The sequence below is a fragment of the Rissa tridactyla genome, chromosome 2 (assembly GCF_028500815.1).
Source record: "Rissa tridactyla isolate bRisTri1 chromosome 2, bRisTri1.patW.cur.20221130, whole genome shotgun sequence".
Lineage (NCBI taxonomy): Eukaryota > Metazoa > Chordata > Aves > Charadriiformes > Laridae > Rissa > Rissa tridactyla.
In genome coordinates, this window is record NC_071467.1 from 149,488,613 (window position 1) to 149,502,981 (window position 14,369).

Here is a 14,369-nt window from a genome sequence, read left to right on the forward strand (position 1 = left end):
ACTCCATGAGCTATTTGGCTTTTTTAAATATGTTGTTCTGCTTAACATCCTCCTTTTTTATGTTATCAAACTGTGATGCAGTTTCTCAGCTGAATATTGACAAAAACAGAGTAATCATTTGGGGAATTTGTACATATTTTAATGCATTGAAAATATTCCTCATAGAATAAAGAAGATAAACGAAAATTCACGCATCTCTAAAAATGCACTGCTTTTGTAATTCTAGCAGAAGCTAGAATTAAAACATCAGATTTAAAGTATGCAACGAACTCAGCCCTTCAGCAACATTTATGTAAATATTCATTAGACGTACAGCATTCAAAGCTCACTAATGAACACAAATCTTCATTAAAAACTCACTTTTTCTAAGAAAAGCAATACAATAGATAAAAAATAAGGCGAAATGGCAACAGAGTGCCACTCAAACCTACTGACCGTTGCAGAAGGAAGTTTAGACCTTTATGATAGTCTAAACCCCAGTTGTGCAAAAAAGGTAGCCGCTCTTTACCTTTGTTGCTCTGAGAACTGCTTATGAAATCAACAGAACTACAAATGAATGTAAAATGAAACACTGGTATAAATTACGGCAGAGCCAAGACCCCATAATGCAAAAGCCGTGTGGTGGCCAACGAGTGCTCCTCTGTGAGGCACGGCATTTAGCAAAGGGAATCCGAGAGATGGTCCCCGGCCCCCGTGGAGATGGCTGTCTCCTGGCTCTGCAGGAGGGATGGGGCTGGAGGTGATCCCCATGCCTCCCTTCTGCGCTGCCCCCAGGAGACACTCCCCAGGCAAGATGCTCCCACTGACAGGACTGGGCCACCACACGATCACACACTCGCTGGGATAATTGTACTACAGCCCAGGGCACAGTCCACCGGAGATACTTCTTGCAGGGTGTCGCGGGTTGTTTTACGCGACATCATGAAGAGCAGATCTTTTTGTTTCAGGCAGGTGGTGTGGAGCAGAATTGTTCTTTTGAGCCCTCACCTGTCTCATACATCCTAATAAATGGAGGATGCTGGTTTGGAAGTTTGCTGCCACCTTAAGGTAGAAATTATAATACCACTAGCATCTGAACTACGAGAAAACCGGTGTAATGTAGCAGGGATGTCCTCTAGGAGACACTTGTGGGCTCACTGTGGAGGCAGCACAAGAGGAGTTGGGGCTGCTGCAGGCTGAGGAGGCTGCAGCACTCTGACCTCCCCAAATGCCTCTCTGCTTTCTTGCAGGGATTTGTTCCTTTTCTGGTGAGTGCCACGGCTGGGACAACAGTGTACGGGGCGTTTGATCCTCTCATAGCTATTGCAGACATCTGCAAGAAATACAAAATCTGGATGCACGTGGATGTAAGTATCATCTTATGCCATGGGCTGGCTTACAAGGTGTGTTAGCATTAAAACCCATTGTATTTGCTTCCTGTAATTAAGTCTAACATCCAAGCACTGCCTTCCCACTCCTCTGAAAGGCTCAGATCAGGGGGACATTTTAGGAGCTGTGACTGCACAGTACTTTTAGCAACTGGGACACTTAAGATGACCTAGTTTGAGTGCTTTTGGCCTTCAGCTTTATCTCTAAATGCCGTTAGTACAAGAAAGACATAAGAACCGTACTGAGCACTGGCTCAGCTTCTACAGCAGCTGCAAAACAAATACATAAGGAAAAGGCTACATTTGTCTGGAATAAAGTACTGCAAATTGCTAAGCAGGTTAATGCAAATGCTAGAGAAATTTATCAGATTGGCTACTTAGCTTTATCTGGGCTCTTGCCAATAAATCTGTCTGAAGGATCATCTTTCAGCCCTAGCATAGCTTTTGTGTCGTTTTTGCAAATCCTTTCTCCCAAAAGCCTTAGTAATTGAATTTCCGTAGGTCTGGGTATCTTGCTTTTGGATTACTGTGTCAGCCAAAATCAGTCCAATTCAAAGGAAGAATTTGTATTTACCTTAAACTACGACTCAGTCAGATGAAATGCCTGCTTGTCCCAGATCTCTGTAAGCGAAAGCAAATGAGTAGGGGGCAAGCTGTAGTGGTCTGGAATATGATGAAAACTCACCAGAGCGGCTGAGATCCCAGTCTGGTTGTTACCATCACTTAGTCACTAGAAGAGAAAAGGCAGCTTTCCCAGGAGCAGCTCTGCAAGTCGTTAATTGCAGCACGGGGCAGCCCAATGTGTCAATGTCAGAGGAGGTGGCGAGGGAGGGGTTAGCTAGACGGCAAGGGTGGGCACTCAGATCACGGGCCATAAACTGCTGCTTCCAGGCTACTGGAAGAAAATTGTTAGCACAGCTAATGCCTCAGGCTCCATCTGCCTGGTCATTTTGGAACGTGCCACATCAGCAGGAAAAAAGAAAGGGCCCCAAACTGATGTGAACGCACAGATGTCATCACGGAGGAATGCAGAGTTCTCTTACTAAGATAATGTGTCTTGCCTTCTAGGGAGCATGGGGTGGTGGGCTCCTGATGTCAAGAAAACACAAATGGAAGTTAAATGGCGTTGAAAGGTATGATTTATTAATGCTAATTAAACACATTTATTAAATGCACTTTAACACACTTGTGATTACCATAAATAAATTACAAATAAAATTATAAATAAAAATAAAAAATCCGTATTATCCCCAAGATACAGTATGAGGAAATTATGTAAACTGTCCTTCCAGTTGAAATAGCATTGCTAAGTGCCTTTGTTCAATGCCGCAGTAGCGTGGCGTTTTGTTTTGTGGTACAAAGCAGACATTTCTTGTCTGCGTTTTCATTCCTTCCAGCATACATTCACCGCTCCAGAGTGGTTTCTGCAGCATGCTCTGATACAGTGTCCAACATGGATTAGCAATTACATTTCTCTAAGAAACTAATCTCAGAGGTCTTGCGTGCAGTCTAAGTCTAAGTAAGGATGCGCCTGCAGTTTGGACTGGTGTCCTGGTGGTCACCGACCACTGCTCCGTCACATCCCCCTCCAGGCTGCGTTAGTGACTTCTCAGTGGGTCTGTGCCTGGGTGTACACAGTTGTAGTCATGAGCTCGTGAGCATTGCACATACACAGAGATGAACATAAGTGATGCCAGTCCAGTCCAGAGTCTGGAAAGACTGAATTTAAACTTACAGCTGCTTATTCAGAAACTTTCAGTTAAGCTGTGGAACTCCTTGCCGTGGGATGTTAAGATTTACCTGTGGTCAAGGGAAGACAGATAAAACCCATTCGGGATTCTGTGATCCCCAAATGACTGGGGGCTCAGAGAATATTTGGAGGAAGGTCGTATGTGCTTGCCGTGTTTTGTATTCTTCCCAGGCACCTGTTTAGGCCACTTGCTAGAGGCAGTATACTGGGCTAGATGGAGTCACTCTCACATTTGTCTATATTTCTGAAGCTCATGCTGTTCGAGAGTAAGTTATTATTCCCGTCCACCTTTTTTATCTCTAAATCAAATTGCTGTTCTTTGCCAATTAAAATTGCAAACAACTTCCTCATCCTGTTCCTGAAGATTAGGAGGATACCTTGATGATTCAGTTCCTTTCTCATACATCTCACGTGAAAAATTTGGAAAGTAGCCAATAGTTCTATGAATTTGATTTAGTTAAGACTGCCGTCAGCACTCCAAACTTACATGTTGTGCATTAAAAGGACATAACATCCAAATATCTAGGAAGTTAGAAAAATCTACACAGTTGGCTGTGAGGACGGCTTATGAAAAATAGAATTTGCCTCCCAAATTGCTGTCCAAATTCAGCTGGAATGAGAAGTTCAGGTTGAATCGATATCGGAGAATTTTCCAAATAATGTGCTTTAGATCCAAAACTCCACTGGATTTTATCTAGTGCTTTGATAAGCACCATCTCCATATGTTTGGCAACGAAGTAATGAAATTTTTCATTTTCAGTGCTGTTCCACTGATAGATGGACACAGCAGCTCATTACAGTTTGTCCGTATCTCAAACATGGCACCTTTAGAGCAGACTTACTAGACCCAACTTTTACAGACATTCCTGTTTTATGGTAGATATTCGAGTACAACGCAGTCATCACAGGTCTGGGTAGAAGAGAACTGGAGCTGGTACTCGTGGTTGATAGGGGAGAAGGATAGAAGGAGAGAGCATTAAATGGAGCACTCTGTGCTCTGAGTACTTCCATCCTTCTGGTAACAGGCAGTCCAGCAAAATCAGTTCTGTCAGAGGCGGGAGGAGTTGCGGGACCATCCTTACTGTGCCTTCCAGTCCCCACATGGCAGATTTCAAGCTGCTCCAAGGCACCCTGAAGGGAGCATGTCCTCTGTTGTCTGGAGCAGATAGGTCTGGTCACTATCAGGAGTTTCGGTCTGGTGTCCCTCTCCCAGAGGCTCGGGCAGGGGGTGTCAGCTATGTGAGGAAAGCGTGTTCACAGCTGAATGAGGGCTCCCATAAAGGGTCTGGGCATCCTTCCTGGAGCTGCTGCTGGTCAGTGAATGCACTTCAGTGTGTTTATAATGATGGCTGAGGACCAGGTTCTGCCAGTCTTGAATCTCTCCTGTCATACATTTGAAATCTCTAAAGGAAAACTTCTCCTCCTTTTTTTTTTACCTGTCTGTGATTCACAGCCAAAAAATCACATAGGTGCTTGGTGCTCAGTTATTTGGGCAAATGTGAGGTGCTTTCAAAAAACATCTGTGGATCCACGTAGCTTTTTTCCTTCACTGTTTGTCTCAGTCAGCAATTTCTTCAAGCACATACTGATGTCTGAAGCCCAGAACAACTGATAACAAATGAAAAATGGTGGATTTTTTTTTACATAATTAACTTCATTCTGTGTGCAATTGGGATGTAGCTGAGGAAATAAAATGACCTTAGGGTAAATTAAACGTTTTAGGTAGATAATTAACATCTGGCTGTTGTCAGTAAATAATCCTTTTGCTTGAGAAAACCCATACCACTGCTATTACCTAGAAATCTCTTAAAGAATTTCTGCCTGATTCTGCATAAGCATAGATAAAAATTAAAAAGTATCGTATCAAAGGAAATTCATAGACCTGAATGCATGTTCAGAATCATTAGCTTTGGTGTTGTAATCAGATGACTGACTTTGAGCTGATTAAAAGCTGCCAAATACTCAAAAAGCCAAGCCAAGTGGCCAGATGTTGCCTGTGTTAAGACTATTCCCTACAGATTTTGCATCAGGCACTTGCACAGTCCCATTTAAATAGCAAAGAAGGAAAGCACAGAAGTGCTGCACGGTGTCCATGTGAAGTTTGGAGTTGCTTACTTTGAAAGAGTGGAAGCAATTTGGCAGGAAATGATAAGGACATGCATAAACCTGTAGCGCTGTCTCCAAATCCTACAAAGGAAAGTACTGCCAGATTCCAGCATTCTCATCCCTGTTCAAATAAATGTTACCTGCAAGTGTGTCCTGGGTGCTTTTTACATGCCCCAGTTGACTGATTTATACCGTCAAACCTCAAATCACTGCATGTGGAATCCTGTGAATCCTCGACAGCCTGCCAAATAGGATGCAATTGTATACATCTATCAGCTAATCATCATATGTAATAATAGTAATTAACAAATAGCCAGTCAAGCATAACACAAAATTAAAATAATAAAGAACTGGACAGTCTTCCATTCAGCCCTTGCCACAGTCCCAAATGTCTCATCTCTAAGCTGCATTGTGACAGCGCCCTGTTCCTTCGCAAGATCTGGGCTGACAGCTATTTTCGCAGTGAATGTGTCCTGAAGGGAGGCAGGATCAGACTCTTTTGTGGAAGGGGGGATCAGTTCTTTGTTTATTCCTGTGGTAATTTTGGACCCAGTCCTCCAGTTGTGTGAATTGTCATAGCCAAGCTGCAATTCAGGAGCTGTGAAAATTTGCCGTCAGCAGAGCGAGGAGAAAAATTACTTTGAGCCAGGTTTTCCAAGTTACTCAGAGACTTAGAGGTACCCAGAAGAATTTAAAGGAATTTTCAAACCTGCTTATGTGAGGTGCTTAACAAAATCGTACTGAAACTGGAATCAATGGGAGGGAAAATGCTAGTTTGCCAGCTTCCTGTCTGCAGCTTCAATCAGCTGTGTGCCTTCAGAAAGTTCATCGCTCAGGTGGGTGCTTTTAGGAAGTTTGCCCTACGTTTATGAAGTGTGGATGACTCCCCAGAAAGTTTAATACTGATTAAATTCAGTGGATAGAGCAATTATCCTGAGGTAAGTTGACAGAATTGTCATCCAAAACCCAACTAGAGTGGATTAGGTCCCTTATGAAGGCATTGCTTTCAAAATATCACCCAAAATAATCACCCATGATTATTTTCAGCTTTGCTTGCTCAGAAAAAGGTGTGCATTGCTACATGTTCATTATCATTATTATTATTACTAAATGTCTCCTCGGTTTCACCACCACAGTACAATGTCTGAGTTTTGTGTGGTTTGCTGTCCCAGGGCCAATTCGGTGACCTGGAACCCTCACAAGATGATGGGCGTCCCACTGCAGTGTTCAGCCCTGCTGGTAAGAGAAGAGGTACGTCCCAGCATCCTCACTGCTCTGATCCTTTCTGACATTTTGCTTCTGCAAATCCTGGGTGTTTTCTTCGTAACTGTGTCATAGCTAGTATTTGCTAATGCGATAAGGATTAGAAAAGAAACTGAGAAATAGACCTCTAGTCGTGTGCTCAGGCTGTGACTGCAAAAGGAGTTTAAGTAGCTGTCTAGCAGAAATGAGAGAGCCAATTAATGGCACTGTCTCGACAGTCTTTTGTGTCTCTAGTTAAGTTGTGGGTGCGTAACTGCGTAACCCCACTAGTTTACTGTAGGCAGCTCTTGTCCTCTGAGGATGAATGATATGGTATACATGCAGCATCACATTTGGTCCAGAATCTAAGCTTCGTTACACTTTCTAGACTTTCATGATATTTCAGCCCAGCTCTGATCCATATATCCACTTTGGGGCACATGGATATAAAAAGGGAAGGTTAAGTTCACTGGGAATAAAAAGTAGACATTTCGTTTAGCACTAGAATTTGAATTGCCCTTCAAGTCTGCAGTTTTCATATAACCATCAGTTACTGGGACAGCTGCTGTACAACCACCACTTACTAGACCAGCTATCAAAAAGCTGGTTGCTGTTTTGCTAACAGCTGTACAACAGATTGTATGCAAAGTGATTGCACTTAGGAAGAAAGAAGCTGGCTTTTATTTGCCCTCTGGGTCAGTTCCCTGAGACAAATCCTGCCTGGTTGAAGTCAGTACCATCCTTGACCCCTAGTGAGAACAGATGGCTCAGATTAAGAGAAAGCCAAATTTTTTTCCCTCTCATTTTACTATCTCAGTTTTGAGTTACACATAAAGATTAGACTTTGTGATAAACAGCCAAGTTTTGTTTCTTCTTGGACTGGAAATTGCAGTTTTAGGCAACAGCCCTAAGGTATACCTTAAACTTGGTTGAGGACTTAACTAGAGCCAGAACACGACTCTCTGCACTTCACTTAAAAAGCTAAAAAGGAAACTTCATGCTTTCATGAGCCAGGTTTCTTCACCTTGTTGGCTTCTGGCCCTCCCACAAAGCTGCCTCTCAAAATGGTATCTTGCAACCCAGAAATAGCTCTAGCTGGCTGTTTAAAGGCCATATGCTCTTCTGTCTGTTCAAAGCTTTCTATACCACTTAAGCATCCGATCTGCAGCTGAGGGATTTGCAGAAACTGTGCCTACAAAGAAAGAAAACAATGAAAATCAGGATTTTAGACACCAAAGCAATTAGAAAAGTGGTGTGATACTATTCAGAATAGTCACCAAATTGCCTTGGTCTGACTCAACCAGAAAAAAAAGCCTTCCAAGGAAAGGAGGAAAAGGAACCAGAACAAGGAATAAAAAGCAAGATCCAAAAATGAACGTAGGCATAATGATGCTAGGAACTACAACATCCAGGTTTTTTTAAAAAAAATGCCTTGGCTCTGGAAGTAGATTACACATTGCTGGGTCAGGTACCAAGGTGTCCTGGGCACTGAACAGGATATGAAAAACTTATTCCACTGAGCAACTGAGTCTGGTTTTGTCTCTTTTTTTTGATCTTCCTTTTCCACTTGGACACATATTCCACTGGATTTGGGCATTTGTAACTTCTCGCCCAAAGCAATCCTCAAAACAGTAGTCACATCTGTGCCAACATCACTTGTTTGTGTCTTTGTTTCTATAAGGGATTGATGCAGAGCTGCAATCAAATGCATGCTTCCTACCTCTTTCAACAAGACAAGCACTACGACCTGTCTTACGACACGGGAGACAAGGCTTTGCAATGTGGACGGCACGTTGATGTCTTCAAGCTATGGCTGATGTGGAGGGCAAAGGTAGGGCTGCCTGCAATATGTTTGCTTGTATTAAAATAATGCACACCAGATACAGGGTTTTTTTTCTGTAATCATCATCTTAGAGAATATCTGACCTGAATTTCCCATATATAACATGAAAGAAAGAACATTATTATTTTCTGGGTTTTTATACTTTTAATAATTTAGCTTCAAAGCAGCACACATGATTTTGAAACTTAAACTCCGTGGCTTTGCATAGCATTTTTTTTGTGTGACTGTAGGAGTCTAACAGTGTAAATCATATACCTGAGAATGTTGTTACGAAGATTTCTGGAAATAAAAAGATGTTTTAATGACATTCAGAAATTAAATGTGGCAAATCAAGACCAGAATACCTCATTTCATTGCATGCAGTAGATACAAAGTCATCTTTTGAAGGAGCAGAGGAAAACTCATCAAAATCTGTTCTCTGGGAAATCTGAAAACACCAACTCTAGCGATTAATTCATCTGTATTTGTAGAATGTTGCTAAACAAGTTCTTCCATATATTTATCCAGTCTATTTTGTCAAGTTGCCTCAGGTTTCTTCAGAGGAGATGACATCGCTGTTTTCATTTCCAGAAAGCCTTAAAAGATCCTCATGTGCTTCATTAAAACTCTGAAAACAATTCCAAGACAGTCATCAAATGTAGCTGGAGATGTGGGAGGCTGTAAAGGAGGATGGAAGTTTCTGTGGTCGCAATAGCTGCTGTGCTAACTGGCGTCTCCAGAGTGGCAGGCAGTTTGAGCCACATGTCTTTCTCTAACTCCAAGCCTTTCTCCTGGGGCTGCGCTGGCCCTACCCTGTTTTGAAATCTCTGTACACAGAGGGATAATGACACAGGCTTTTAAGTCAGTTCTGCACTGCCAGAACAGATTCAGCAGGGACACACATCCATTACTCAGAGACATTTCTTCTTCTAAACCCCATTTTTTCAATATGCCTTGTACTGCTTTTTCTCTTCTCACACTCCACTTGTAATATTAACATTACAAAGTAGGATGTGTGTTTCTTAAACAGTTTATCTATTCCAGCTGTTTATTCCCCTTCCTCCCTCATAAAGCTGGATCTTTTGTTTGTGGCATCACAGCTGGTGATTGCAGGAACAATTATGATGTCACAGAGAGAGGATTATGACTTCTGCCAGAGAAGAAAAAGCAGGTTTTGCTGCAACTCTTAAAAACACAGCTTCTGGGTTTATATGATGTCAATTAGAAAAGAAGAGAGAAAAACACTACAGAGGCAGGGCACTATCTAAACAAAAATGCGCATTTTCACAGGCTTCAGGCCCGGCTCTAAAAGCGTATCTGCCCATTCTGTGTTTAACTGAAAAATAAAAATTATTCTTGGAAAAGCCCCCAGCACATCACCTCTGGAAGATTAAAATCCCTTGTTCTGAAAATAGCAGGAGATTCCCCATGCCTGGAACCTGCTAGAGACCCTCCTCTGTGCCTGCCCAGGCTGTTCGAAATCGTGCTCTGGAAAAGCTACTGACGAGGGCACCCTGCATCGGAGTTAACGATATTTTGCTGAGAACCAAACTAGCACCTGGGGCTTGTTTTGCAGAGGTGGCAATAGGGGAGTCTGTGGCAAGAGCTAGAGGCAAATGAGCAGAGCGTCCTCCATCTCGTAGAACCAGATCCTTAATCTGTCACACAGAGACTTCTGAGAGGTGACTTGTGCTGGTGCTTTGGCAAGTGCTGCGTGGTCCTTTTGCTGTTTCGGTTCACAAAACAGACACTCACAAAACTTTTTTTCTCCCTCTGTCTCTAAAGGGAACCACAGGATTTGAAGCACAGATTGATAAGTGCTTGGAACTTGCAGAATACCTGTACAATAAAATAAAGAACAGAGAAGGGTATGAAATGGTGTTTGATGGAAAGGTATGTGTTACAACTTTTTTTTCCTAGTTGGTAAACAGCACTTGTGTTAGTCACCTTTTGGGATGCTATCAACAGGTCAAACCAACAGCACATGACAGAAAGCGGTGCCCCTTGTAACAAAACCTGTTGTGCCAATATCTCTCTTCCTCATGGGATCCAAGGACAAGGGAGATAAGGCAGCTGTGCTTAAGATTTCGGCTTGCACAGTTTCACCCCACTGAAACTAAACACTGGCATCTTGGGCTAACCCAGCACACACACAATTAGAACCAGCTATTAAGTAATAAAAACAAATTGTGCTTTCTTAATAGGAGGGTCTGTTTTGAGTGGGCGGTTACAGCGCCCCGTGGAACTCTGAAAGGACTGTTGTGCAAAGTGGTTTTATCAGGTGGGCAGTCACAGGGGACCTGGGGTGACCAAGGGAGACCATCTGCCCTGCAGTCCCTGCTGCCCTGGGGTGCAGTACAGCAGGGCATGGGCTGGTGTTGCTCAGGAGCCCAGCTGGCTCATGTGACAGAGGCTACACCACCGTGCGGGGTGCAGATACCTCTTGATTCCATTGAGGGAGTCTGGTTGAGACAGGACCCCTGGGTGCCAGGTGCTCAGCTGGAGCACAGTGCCCAGGGCAAGGCAGTGCAGCCTGGGTTGTGTGGCTGTACATCTGAACTGTCCCGTGTTCAGCCATCTCTTCATGGCAACCCTCTCCGGCTGTGTTACCTGAGGGCAGGCCTGGTAGAGACCTCTGGTACAAAGTTAACTGGTGTTTTGCCTGTAATAGAGTAAAAAAAAAAAATCCTGTTCTAGCTTTTTCCTCCTACTTGTGGTGGTTTTTGCTGTCTGTACTTGCCTTGGAAGGTTTTGTCTCTCAGAACGTCGCTCCCTGGTAGCAATCACTTAGTGCGTGCCTAAGTGCTCTGCAGCACAAGGATAAACGTCACCATGTTCCTTCAAACTGAGATCACAGGCTCATACCCACATGCCACTCTGTGATTTATTTCCTGCATCTCACACATCATCACTGGATTTGGTCCACTGGGTCTGATGATGAGTAAAGGAACTGGCAGCAGTAGGAGTTGCTATAACTCACGCTTTGAGCATCCAGCAAAGAGGAACGTAGCAAGGCAGGCAACTGCTGGGAGGCTGCAAAAATATACGAAATGTCAACTGGTTCTTACTTTATGCCTTTCTACTTGGTGCTCCCATATAAGTTAAACTAGACAGACGCTGTCGTGGATGCATATTAATATGGCAGCTAGCTGAATCAAACTGAGAAGTAATAAATTTCATTAAAGTAAGAAAATCTTAGACTCTCTTACGTACCACCTGTGACTCTTGTTTACAGAACCAGATTTTGTATTATTCTGTCATGTAATAAAAGTAAATGACAGAGTTCCTCACCTCTAAATTATCTGCAGTAGACTCTTGCCTTAGCCACATACTCCCTTCAGCCTCTGGAGGGAACAGCACCTACAAAATCTAGGAGCCTCTCAGTAGGGGATAAATACACTTGCACAGCTGGATGATGTGTTTCTGCATCTGACACCCTGGGAATAAAGTGCCTAAAATTATCTTTTCCACATTAATAATGATGATGACTCTCAGTGGACCAGAATAATGAAAACCATTGACTGCTGTCACAATATGATGTATGAGAGGGGGGGAAAGGCGTGAACTTAATTGCAACTGAGCTATTACGAGCATTTCTTTCAGTGTAAACCGTTATTATTCTGTGTTTAGCCTCAGCACACAAATGTCTGCTTCTGGTATATACCTCCCAGCTTGCGCAGTATGGAAGACAATGAGGAAAGAACGAGCCGCCTTATGAAGGTAAGCAGCGTCCTCTAGGACATCACGTAGTGACCAGTGAAATCCTTGCAGGCAGGCAGTCCTTGAAATGGTCTCCCAGGGCACAGAGCAAGGTCACCTCAACATATTCTGTGAAATGACACCTCCGCGGTCGTTTTACTGCAGGTTAGGCTAGCACCACCTTACTCTGGTCTCCAAGTTTGGTATTTGCCTGGTCGCTAGAGTACATAAATGAACTCTATATATAATTTACTGAAGTTACTGTAGACTGCAATTGCTAAACCCAGCAAGTGCAACAATAGCTTGATAATACCATGGCACTCTGGCATATGATAAGAAGATGGAAAACGATCATAACAATGTGCTTTGAGTGCTACAAAAAAACAGCTACTGTGTGGCTGTCAGCAATATTCAATATTGAGAAAGTTGGGTGTGGGAAATTCCCCAGTGATTTTAAGAGCAGGACACAGAAACAGGATAAACTCAATGTCTTTTCAATAAGCCACTTATTTCTTAACAGAGGTTAACTTTTTTATCAATAGTGGATGTGATTTCGTTTGAACTGCTTCTTGTAGCTCTTCATCTTTTCTAAAACAGAAAACATACTGTGTGTTTTGTTGTAAAAATAAGGATGATGGTAATAATGAAAATAATTAAAATAATTATAATAATGACGATAACAATCATGATCATCACCCCCTGCTTTTTGTTGCGTTGCAGGTGGCACCAGTGATAAAAGCCAGGATGATGGAGTATGGAACGACCATGGTGAGCTATCAGCCCCTGGGAGACAAAGTGAACTTCTTCCGGATGGTCATCTCAAACCCTGCAGCAACTCACCAAGACATTGATTTCCTGATTGATGAAATAGAACGCCTGGGACAAGATTTATAATAATCGGGTGTGAAAGTCTGTTCCTAGACCTCTAAGGAGACAATTAAGTTGTCACAAACTGTGCGAATGTACTTGTAGTTTGTTCCAAAGTAAATCTATTTCTATATTGTGGCGTTGGAGTAGAGTACAGTTTAAAATCAAGAAACATGGCTCCTATAAAGTCCTTTCCTAAGTTTTAGAATACCTCCTTAATAATTAGCTGCACAAAAAGCTGCATTGAAACAAATAAGGAAGAACAGAAGATACTTAAAATTTTATCCCCTGTTTTAACACAGCAACTACTTTAAATTAAAAGCAATCAGACTGAATGATGCCAAATTTGCCCAAAATGATGACAAAATCAAATTGGGGGATGTGGGAGGGGGCGGTGAGAAGCAGAGTATACAAGCTGTATGTTTAAAAGTGAAAGTATTTTGCCTTTTTCGTAGTATTAGAACAGAATTTCTAATTTACCTATAGCAACATTTCAAATGTATTTAAATACGTATAGTTTTACAAAAGGAAATATATATATATAAAAAAATCCTATTTTGTAAACTATATATTTTTACTTTATATGGGTTATAAAACTGCAAGGACAGAAGCTGAAAATTAACTAGGATTCTTCTTCTTTTGATGGAGGTGCCTCAAATATTTATTACTGCTTATTTTAAAATATAAGCCCACATACTACGTTTTTAAGAGGTACCAGTACCTCGTTTCTCCATGTCATATGGATTGTACACCTCCAGGGTTGATTACTGAAAAACCTCAAGAGTACTGCAGCTCTTAAAACCACTTAATAACATCAATTACAGTACAACAATAGGATGCTATTATTCCTAATTATGTTTCCCACTTGGCCTACCTAAGCAGACGCACAATCAATATACAGTGCTAACCAAGACTGAAATAAGGTTGTATTTGGATGGTTTCTGTGTTCTGTGGTAAAAAAGCCTATCCAAAAAAAGTCACATGTCTGAATAAATGCTTATCTCCTAACCCTTTCTTCTACGAGCAATCCAAAACAACATTAAAAATTAAAATTGACTGAAATTCTTACTACAGAAATAGCATGAAAACTCACAGCTACATTAAGAGGGTACTTTTACAGATGTACAGGTCTGCAAGACAAGGCCTAAATTAAGTGTGACTGTAATCTGAGCGACAGGGATGGGGTCTAAGTAACAAACTGCTTGGTGAAAGGTTTCTCCCAGTGCTGGACTCCATCCTTGTCTGCAACGGCTTTTGAAATTGCAGAAAAAATTGAGATAAGGCTACATCTGCCTAAAACAGCCCACGCGGAGCCTCACAGCCTTTTCAGAAACCATGGGCACAGCTCTTGCAGAATTCACGTGCTGCATCATTCCTTACCATTAGAGGTGAGTCTGGCATGGAAACTGAAATTTATCCTCTTTGCCCACAACATCTGGAAGTGTTGGTAAGAGTTCTGTGGTTTGGGCCTGTCTACTTATAACCCTACTAAAGTTTTGGTTTTAACTTCGCCTAA

The 14,369-nt window shown here is 42.2% G+C and overlaps 1 protein-coding gene across 1 annotated transcript in view; it reads left to right on the forward strand.

Annotated features, from left to right (window-relative positions):
* The window catches only part of GAD2 (glutamate decarboxylase 2), a 38,722-nt gene extending 25,842 nt beyond the window's left edge, over positions 1–12,880 (forward strand). The window contains exons 10-16 of the mRNA XM_054191534.1: positions 1,230–1,346; positions 2,436–2,500; positions 6,396–6,474; positions 8,147–8,296; positions 10,073–10,180; positions 11,918–12,007; positions 12,707–12,880. Of these exons, the coding sequence (XP_054047509.1) occupies positions 1,230–1,346; positions 2,436–2,500; positions 6,396–6,474; positions 8,147–8,296; positions 10,073–10,180; positions 11,918–12,007; positions 12,707–12,880 (783 nt within the window). The remainder of the gene's footprint in view (positions 1–1,229; positions 1,347–2,435; positions 2,501–6,395; positions 6,475–8,146; positions 8,297–10,072; positions 10,181–11,917; positions 12,008–12,706) is intronic.
* Positions 12,881–14,369: the final 1,489 nt, after the last annotated feature.